Source organism: Necator americanus, chromosome I (assembly GCF_031761385.1).
Source record: "Necator americanus strain Aroian chromosome I, whole genome shotgun sequence".
Classification (NCBI taxonomy): domain Eukaryota; kingdom Metazoa; phylum Nematoda; class Chromadorea; order Rhabditida; family Ancylostomatidae; genus Necator; species Necator americanus.
Window position 1 is genome coordinate 26,973,073 of NC_087371.1, and position 10,385 is coordinate 26,983,457.

The 10,385-nt window shown below is 40.9% G+C and overlaps 2 protein-coding genes across 2 annotated transcripts; one reads left to right on the top strand and one right to left on the bottom strand.

Annotated features, from left to right (window-relative positions):
- Nucleotides 1-271: 271 nt before the first annotated feature.
- On the top strand, nucleotides 272-1,282 carry RB195_006965 (uncharacterized protein; the record flags this gene model as incomplete). The annotated part of the gene is made up of 4 exons (XM_064180345.1): nucleotides 272-375; nucleotides 531-644; nucleotides 938-999; nucleotides 1,209-1,282. 4 exons carry the CDS (start codon nucleotides 272-274, stop codon nucleotides 1,280-1,282), a joined length of 354 nt encoding a protein of 117 aa, XP_064037224.1.
- Nucleotides 1,283-2,518: 1,236 nt separating this feature from the next.
- Nucleotides 2,519-10,081, bottom strand: RB195_006966 (uncharacterized protein; the record flags this gene model as incomplete). The annotated part of the gene is made up of 10 exons (XM_064180346.1): nucleotides 2,519-2,614; nucleotides 2,689-2,881; nucleotides 2,951-3,066; nucleotides 3,735-3,804; nucleotides 4,485-4,546; nucleotides 4,604-4,673; nucleotides 6,661-6,741; nucleotides 6,800-6,899; nucleotides 6,952-7,074; nucleotides 9,994-10,081. The coding sequence occupies 10 exons, from the start codon at nucleotides 10,079-10,081 to the stop codon at nucleotides 2,519-2,521; spliced, it is 999 nt and encodes a 332-aa protein (XP_064037225.1).
- Between the last annotated feature and the right edge of the window lie 304 nt (nucleotides 10,082-10,385).

A 10,385-nucleotide genomic window follows, 5' to 3' on the forward strand; every position in this document is an offset into this window, starting at 1 on the left:
TCTCTTGCGAATTGCATATCTGTGGGTGCGAAGCGCATATGTGTCGCGTCCGTTTCGATTCCGATAAGTTGGTGATTTGATACATCGGCAGGCCACCGCAAGTCACTGTTTAGTCCAACACATGTTCCAAAAAAAATCAACGATTCCGAGTCGCAGGAAATCACATTTGCGCCGCCGAAGTGGATTGATAGGCCAGGAACTACTTTCATTACGAGTCAATCGTGGCACAGCAAAAACGAGAGTTCCAATGAATCCATCTGCGACTCAGTAGATGCACATCGTTGCTTTTGGTCTCTGGTTAGCCCCCTATCCACCACTCGGGGACGCGCCACGTAGCACCACGACTGAACGGCTGTGTTCCCTTCTTTGGTCGAGGTTAGATTGCTTAGAATTGGCAAAGTTCCGTACAGTGTATCTATTTGTTGTGATTTGACGACTCTAACGACTTTCAACTCTAACGTCTTGTTCAGAGATCTTGAATTGTTGTTTTGTTTGTGATTTTTAAAATCTCCATTTCATCTCTATTTCAGCTACGCTGCCGAAAGAAAGCAAATTCCCTCCAAATGGAACAGGCACAACCAACCGATTCCAGCGATTCTTTCACGACGGAACGTACCCACACCTGAGCATGATACTCGTAGAGGGTGCGTGAGAGTTACTCACTCCCTGGATACCGTCTTATGTGAACTATAGCTCGTAAAATAATAAGAATGGAAAGTCACTTCTAATCTAAACTGTCGTTTCGATTGTTCATACTTGGATTGATTGCAGAAATCCAGAGTGCTACTAGAAACAAATATAAAATAAATAAAAGAAATATAAATAAGTGTGTACACAGTCATTCCACTGCGTTTTTCAATGTAATCTCAATCTTCTGGATAGAAATTGTATGCTATGTTAAAATTGTCACTTTGCTTTTCACACTGACGTTTTTCAGGCACTTCTTAGTCGCTCACTGCGTGGACACTCATTATCTCCGGCCTATTTCTCCAAATCACGGTACCCTTACAATTAATCCGTTATACCACATTTTTTTTTTGTTTGTCATTGTCCGCCACTGCAACAGTTGTTTTTCTTCAAGACTTCCATATTATCGAGTGAAAACGACATGAAACTAGGTGCAGTTACGCAAGCAGTCGCGCTTGAAGCGCTGTAGTGGAGCGTAGCGGTTAGGATCGGAAGTAATATCTTGTTTGTACCACTCACAGCAACAGTTCGGGATGATCCGACCACGATCCCAACCGCTAGCTCCCCTGAGTCGCCTCGAGCGCAGTGGAGCTAGCGGTTGGGATGGTTACGCTTACGCATACGCAACTGCACCGAGCTTCATGTGACTGTACAGCCGTGTGTCCGTCACTCTTTGTTATATTAGTACATAGCCATGAGCAACGACTCTTGTCGTTTATCTTCATATTTCACCTCTCATATTTCAATAACAATTGGAATAATATTTTGCGGTGCCCTCACTGATGTTCGATGTGTGGACGAACCGTTAAAGTTTGTCTTAGTGTTTAGGTGGAGCAAAAAATCATCGATAGGTGTTAACCGCACGAATCGGATGTATAATGATTATCAATTGAGAAGGTTAAAATGTTCGTTCATTCCGGACTGTGTAGACGTAGACGTAAGAACTACAGTAGTTCTCAATAGAGCGGCAGTACATCAGTGGTAGGCGTATTATCCACGAATTTTCTACTTTACTCACGCAACAGGCAGTCATTGCAGATGCATGAGGCGCGGTGGGAAGCTCCGGATTTTGGAGAAAATATCTTTCTATTTTCCAGTTCAAGCTTTCTCTACTATGGATTAGATTTATCCCAATGTGTCTATTCAAAATATTCTTTTACTCAAGTCAGTATCACATGAATGTTTCGCCAACAGCAGCTTAAGGTTTTTTTTTTGCTTCCTTCTATTTCTCCGTTGATTTGACTGAAAAACATTACAAGGACAGGCGTACATGGGCACTACTGAAAAAATCGAATTTTTCGGTTATTTTTTTCACTTTTCTGGTTTGAAAAATTTTGGTGGTGCAGTTCTATCTCACAGCAGGGTTGCTTCCATACTTTACTATCATTGTTCGTTTTCAATCGAGTATTTTCCTCACTCCAAGTTGAAGGCATCACTCCACGAATCTGAGGTGGTACGGATTTCAGGTGGAGTATTCGTATACGGCACAGTAGATTATGGGGAGAAGAGTGATTCCGTCCATTTCTTCTTAATTGCCGTAAAAAACGGCCCGGAAGATACTGCTTCGAGCGTTCCGGCGCACTTTTTTCTCCAAGGAGTTCAACTGGAGCGCGCCAGCCTTGTCCGGCGCCGCATCTTCCAGGCCGTTATTTACGGCAATTAGGAAGAAATGGACGGAATCACTCTCCTCTCCAAAATCTACTATCCCTTATAAGAATACTCCAAAATGAAATGAAATGAATTCTGCACCACCTCAGATTCGTTTAACCAAGATCCATTTTTCCACATAGATAAATCGTCGGCAGATTTATTTCGTTCGTTTGAATAAAACTCAAAACAAGGAGACTTCTCTTGATATAGTGACCAGAGCTACTCCAACCAGGGTAAGAGAGTAGGCAATAGATAACCATGTTAAATTTCGGCGACCCTGAATGAATGTTACAATCAAAATGAATGAATGAATGATTCATGCACTAATCTATCAGGATTTCACGGTCTCACCGTTATTTCTCTGAAGTAAAAAATACTCCAAAGCGACACTATCAAGCCTGGTGACATCGCACATATCGGGTACGCGATAGCTTGGTCCAGATTGTCAATGGCAATAACGAATACAACCATTCCCATAGCGAGAAGTGCACCACCAGCCATTGAAGGTAAAGCAGCCTTGGGATTTATCCACGGAGCACCACGCCTGGAAAAAAAATGCTTTCCTTTTTTTAGAAGTTGCATCACAGTTGATAATGCTTGATAGAATTCTTACATCACAAAACAATAAATGGTGAAAATGAACACTGAAGTGAAAAGAACTCCACAATAGAAAGAGAATAGGTAGGAAATTCCTTCTGTTGAAGCGCCACTGAATTGATCACCATGAGTCTAAATCATATCCATCATATCGTGATCATGGATCTTCAGATTTGAGTAATACCCAGTTGGATAATAGCGTGGTTGTTTGGAAAGTCCACAATTGGTGAGATGTTAAGGATGAGAATAGAAGCGATGAATTTCTGCTGTGCCTGACACACATTCAGGATAATTGCATAATCATACGCGCTTCTAGGGAACCTCGCTAGCACCTTTCCTCGCTGTAGTTAGCGATGGTCCCACATCGATCCTAACCGGTTAAGTTCTCCGCTCCGCTTCGATTGCAGCCGCTTACGCAACTGCACCGAGCTTCATGTCGTTTTGACCCGACCGCGGCGCACCTGCTGAGGCGAATAAATTCAGTTGAATAGGAGAGTATGTGTTCACGTATAATACCATGTTGAAAAATACCAACTCAACTGTACGAATCTTTTCGCGACATTTTTCTTTAAAAGGAATACACGCCGGATTCTTTATACAGACAGAGAGGTTCTAGCGAAGAAGAAAAAAGAAGATAGGTTCATTGCTGGGACTCAGTTAAATAAGTTAATTAAATATCGATAGTAAAATACGGGCAATGATGATAGAGGGACGTTTCATGGCGTGCATCTGAAATCTGAGAAGCTACAACATTTGAATCAACCTGTACCGAAAGTAAGTTATGTTGAAAAATCCCGCACCTTTATGTAGTTGACAGGCACCCACATTGTTCCGTAAAATAATCCGGAGAGCATAGCTGCCAGGAAACCTCTGAAAATTTCCATTGAAATTTCTGAATTTCCGAAGTAATTTGATATAACTATTTTTCAGGGCAGGAAAGATAAACTGTAAAATATACAGCCACCATGAGTTTTACGAAGTTTATACTCTGGAAATTTTTGAGGCGAGAAATAGTGGGCAGGAGAAGGAGAGTTGGTTGATGAGATTGTTATCAAAATGAATTAAAAAATGTTATCGAAAAGTCAACAGTCTCAAAAATGGAAATTAAGTCAGAACAGAATGAAAGGAAGAGTATTCCAATGTAAACCAATTTTAGAGAAAGGTGTTTGCAGTTATTTTACTATTTAGAGGGAGTGTTCGGTAAAATTTTCAATGTTGAAAGATTTCCGATAACGTCGAAAATTTCTTGGGACTGCTGTCCCTTAGCCATTCATGATGCTGAATACTATGTCTTCATTGGCTCAGGCTTTGCCTCCTTCAAAAGAGGGCAGTATAGTAAAAAGAACTTTAAAAAAACCCAAAATGAGCAAAAAAAAAGTAGCCCACAAGTACGCAGAATTTAAACAGAACAATTTACTATAACAAAAAAAAACTATTTTTGAATAAATGATACGGATGGATGCTATTATTCCAATATTTCTCTAAGGATTGTGCAAGTTCCAGAAGATTTTATTTATTCCGGAATTTATTGTTAAGTGTTGAAAACTTACAGTGATCTTTCTAAGACTGACTTCTTATCGGATTGGTCCTCGTGAAGTTCCACGGGGTAAACCTAAACGTTAACTAAGCCAAATAACTCGTATGTGGTATTTGCACACTCACAGCATACCTTTTCGCCTTTCCTCTCCACATCAGTTCTTTCTTGTATGTTGTTCTTCACGAACAAGTACATTACCCCACTGAAATATAAACTATTCAGATCGAACGATCGCATATTACCATTTCTGACCGAATAAAAATAACAGTTAAATAGAAAATAATAATACCAGTTAAATATAATCAATCCATTCAGCACCTTTGGGAGAATGACTGACTTTAATTACAGTTTTCGACATGTTACTAAAACTACTCTCAAAATTCAGGTGTAATGTCATGGAGCAAAGGTAATGTCCGCTACGGATGTCATGGAGCAAAAGCGGTGAATGTCATGAAATCAGTTTGCTCATTACTTCGAGAATCCTTTTAAGAACGCATTAGTTGCTTTTTTTAATTGAACGATTGAAACTTACAGCAATCACACTTTCAGCACTTAAATCTTAATTTGTGGCACAATTGAGAATTCTATTTGCGGAGCTTACACACTAAAAAAAGAGGTTCCGTAAAAAACGGCCCGGAAGATGTGATGCGTGCACGAGGCTGGCGCGCTTCAATACAATTCCTCGTAGACAACAGCGCCCCGGAACGCTTGAAGCCGCATCCTTCGGCCCGTTTTTTACGGCAGTTAGGAAGAAATAGACGAAATCACTTTGTTCCCCACAATTTACCACCTCGTATGGGCATAACCCACCTGAAACCCGTACCACCTCAAATTCGTGGGGTGATGCCTTTAAATGTGATCAGTGACGCAGCGTTTTTGCGTATAAGTTCAAGGATTCTTCTGGATAATTATAAGCCCATGGGACACATACGCGTGCGCAAGGGGCACGGGCACAATTGCGGCCTGTGCGGCCAGTAGCCAAATAGTAATTGTAAGTAAGGAGTAATTCTGAAGTGGACAATCTTGGTAAAAGTCGTATAGGAATCAGTCGGCCATAAATAACTGTTCGGTGTTGACTCTCATTCTAACATCATTCCATAGCTTTAGGGAGAATCGCGCAATTATGTGACACGGTACTTCATACTGACTGTGCATGTATAACATAAGAAGAGCTATATAGGCGACTTCTGCGGCACTGATCGTTATTTTCTTCGCCACGTTATTTTTGTTCTTTTTGTTGCGTCCGTACCTTTGGTGAACATTATCACAATATCAGGAGCTATTTGACTTCAATTTGTTCTCCTATTATATTAACATTGATATGATATTTATTGGTATTGTTGATACATATTGGATGAAGATTTTATCTTGAATATGTTGGCGTTAGTATCACGACTCATCGTTTTTTTAAGGTAGAGACAACTGTGCACATTACAGCTAGAGGCTAAAGATGTTACTTGAAGTGCGCACTGTATAGATGAGAGTTAATCTACATCTAGTGACTGCTTGCGTGACTGCACAAAAGAGGAGTGCAACGAACATTTTGAACGTTTCAGAAATGTAAAGGAAAATGTTTTCGCTACGACTGGAATAGTGAGGTAATCCGGTTCCTGCACGATTACACAGAAATACAACGAAAATTTACCGAAAAACGAAAAAAGAAGCTTCAAGAAACATATTGATCGCTGTGGACCTATTGAATGTCCTCAAACAGGAAACTGCCCGCCTCTACCGATGGCGTAACACGTCGAGCTGGTGCGAATACGTTCGAAGACCGCCACAAATGCTCACATAAGCTTCTCCGATGTTCATCCAAATTTAAATGCCGCGTCCAATAGTTTTTTCTTGAGTGATTGCAGCATGCTTTTTATACTAGATCACAATCAACTACCACCAAGTTGTTCATAGACAGAACAATGCGCCCGGAAGATAACGACTAATGGCGGTGAGACTGCATAATTGATGCTGAGTTTAATTGAGTGAATTGCTTCACTCATAAAATATAGGACATAAACTATTGTTGTCTAAAGCAAAGCTTAGGGAATGATTTATGCTTTATGTTGTAGGTATAAGAAATACCTAAAGCTTTTTGTATGAACCATTCCTCAACATTGGAAGCATGGAAGAAATCAAAGATCTTTAACGTATGCTTGAACGGACAACTGAGGGGAGAAGAATTGAGAAAATACCCTGCAATGAGTGCGATTATACCCAGGTAGTTTAGTGTGAGGCTCGCCGGAACAGCCGCATTCAGACCGAAAAGACCATATCTGAAAAGGAAATCAGTAGTTGTTGCTATCCTGCTACACAACAAACTTATAGTTTCACCTTGAGGTCGCCCAACCCGTTAGGCACGACACTGTATTCCAGACCAGAATCGAAAGCGCCATGCCCAATCGGTTCATTATTTGAATTGCAAAGGCGTTTGCTACATAATCAACTCAATGTAATGTCACGTACGATCGGCAGTGCTAATTTACCTGTGCACCAAAGTACTCCTCCAAACATGGCAAAACCATGAAACGCCGGGAAGTGAAGAAAAGCATGAACTGCTGTGCTCACCATGAAAGCACCGATGCACATGAACATCTGGGCTGCGAATCCTAAACAATAGTACTCCTTATCAATTTCCATGCTCTTCTAAATATTTTAGCGTCTTGGAAGTTTTTCTTAACAAAATAATCAAAAAAAAGTTGATAAGCCCACATTTGTCTGCTGTAAGAAATGGAAACACGAAAGAAATTATTTTTCCGGTGAATGACTCTTCTTTGTCAAATTATTATATTCCCAATGGCCTGATACGAGTTTGAATGCACGCTCTTTGCGGTGCCTCTGTTAATGGTAAACACAGTGAGACATTTGAATATACTCTTTATACTATGCTCTCTGAACACCTACACTTCGCTAAATTTGTTCGCTAAATATTTCGCTAAATAACTTTGCATTTTACATGATATGTAAAATGCAAAGTTATTTAGCGAAATTTACCCAAATATTGCAGAAGGACGCTTTCATCCAGGACAGCGCCAATAAAAAATAAAAGCGCCAACAAGCTAGTTGGAATTGTGTTGAGCTTTGTAAGTATGTACTACTCATTATTTACAGTGTATATTTGTGTTAATTGCTCCGATTATGCTTCCTTCATACACGCATGGATAAAAATCCTGCTGTGATCTACTGTAATGCAACCCTGCTTACTTAATTTATCGGCGGACGAGTGTTACGACCTACCCGCATCTTCGCCGGGTGTGTCTTTGTTGAACATATCCGAGCCCATACTGTTCGATCTTCAGCTAGAGTTCGCACGGAGTCTGCACATCCTTATTACATGAGTGGCGGAATTTCACGGCTCGAGTGAACTGCCTGTCAACGCCAATTATCCTCAGACCTTCCTTTACCACATCCGTCCAGAACGTTCTTTTACGTCTAGGAAGCGTTTTCCAGTTTGAGTCTGGAAGTATCTTCAGGAAAATTTGAACAATTCGATCACACAGTCTCCTCATAACGTGGCAAAAAAAGCGAAGACGGTTTTCCGGGACTACTTCAGAAGGCCGGACAAGTTGTTGACGTTATCCACATATTATCCACCTGTACACCATATCCACTTCCGAGTAGTTAGCTTTAGCGCATCTTTGCTGAATATCTCTCTCGTTTTCCAATCGTTTTTCAGCATACAACCCAAATAACAGGACTCATCCACGAATTCGATAGGTTGTCCGTCCACACTGATTCCCGCTCAAGGTCTCAAGGGGACGCACATCTGCTTGTATTTGTCGGGATGCAGTCCGTCGGCTGCAGCTAATTTCGATACAACGTTACCAACATGTTGTAACTTCGCGCTGCTAGAAGCGAATATTACTGCATCATCGGCGTACTCTACTTCCAGAAAAAAAGGAAGTCCAGTCGGTGCCGAAACGATATCGACGGGACACTCTGCTCAACTGCTGTTCGCATTATGTCATCGAAGGCAAAGTTGAACAGAAAGGATGTCGCCACGGCCCCTTGTCTCATTCCTGTTTCCACTTCGAGCGGTATAGCGACCAGCTGGTGTTCAGACCCCAGGAGTCGTTCTTCTGTTCATGTCGTTTATTAGGCTACAAACTTTCCTGCAACTCCATCGGCGCAAAGCGTATAGAGATGACTTCTGCGAGAAGAGTCGAAAGTAATGATATTCCTCGGTAATTCCTGAGCTCCGTGACGCGTAGCTTCTTGTGAAGAGAAATTAATCATCGTCAACCCATATTGAAAGTACAACTTGCCCGCACTACTGGCGACTTCAGCCAAGAAAAGCGTCTGAAGAGGATTTGGCGTCGTCAGCTGAAACGTCGTTGTGAGAACGAATGGATGCCAGGAGCGAAAGAGTTTGAGAAAATGCGGGAGTTGTTAAAGACTCCATGTTCACTTCAGGCATTCTACCTTTCAGGTTATGGGCTTTGGCGATGTGCTGAACGATAGCACCTTTTTGTAATGTATGGAAAGCTTTTGCCATAGAACTGTGCAAGTTATATATGCAGCTCGTAGGCTCGGCTCAAGGCGTATATTCAATTGCCTGGTTGCCTTTAGTAGAAGCAGGGCAACCTCGAGCTCGAGGTAACAATCAGACTGTATGCCCGACCCCATGCAGTAAATAAATAAATAAAAGCCATTCTTCTGAGTCGATTTTAAACAGTTGAGGATTACCAATGTTTCTGTTGGTTCTCTGCTCACTTCGTTCATATTGCATCCTAACTCGCGCAGATTTTAGGATACTTAGAAACGTATATTTTATTTTCCTCTCAGAAATATGTAAATGTCAAGAGGGAGCATGGAGTCGTTGGCAACAACTCCCCGTTTTGTCACACAAAATTGCCCACCACTCGGCATCCATCGGTAGTTCACAGGAGGCGTCAGGTCTAATAAATAAATATATGAACAATCGCGTTAGGCAATAATATCAACCCGACAATTATGTCGTAAACACATTTTCAGCAATGGGTGTAACATACTGCTGTTTTTAAAACGAGCCCACCTATCGATGGAGAAAGTCCATAAATTTAGCGTAAGAGGTAAGCACTACTCGATTGACAGTTCATTGAATCTGCGGGTCGTTTGACTCGTTTCTGTGGAGCGCTTGAGAGGATAAATCACTAGTGGCTTCGATTTTTCATGCTCTGCCGGAAACGATAACGCCAGAACGTTAGCTGATAATAAAAAAAATATCAATTTCAATTTTGGCTACATCTCAAAGGAATCAATAGAAGATATGTACACAAAATTCCAAAATATTGCAGTTATAAAGCGCAAAGACTTAAGTTATAAATATTACAGTTTGTGCATAAATTTAGCTTATATTACAGTCATTAACTTTATTGTGAAAGAAAATTACGCCGAAAGCGAAAAGATGCAAATATTGAGTGGCTTTTGCATAGATCTTAAGATGTAGAGCTAAGTCGGAATTTACTTTGAAGCCACCGTACACGCGGACGTTCTGCGAATTTAATGGAGATTTTTGCTAGCAATACAAAGTGAATACAAAACCGAACCATCTCCTGCATTAACCCTTTTGATGGGAACAAAGACGGTGCCGAATAGAACGGAAGCTATCACGGCAGCTAGCAATCCAACCCACATTGAAGAGTTTCTTCGTTCACCTGAACACGAACAATGCTAATCTGCATTTCATGGTTGGACAAAACGAAAAAAATTTTGACGACGTAAGTTCCTAAGTTTGCAATAGGTATAAATTAAGAGTGAATCAGAGAAAGAGTTCAAACTGAACGGTGAAAAATGATGGCAACTAATGTACGCTTACGAGTTAAGTATTAACAACATGTGATAGAATAGAAGAAAAAAACTATTTATAACTGCAGATGAGTTTAGGCGCATGGCGTTACCGAATTCAATTCTGAACAATGTGATCAAAATTTGCATGATT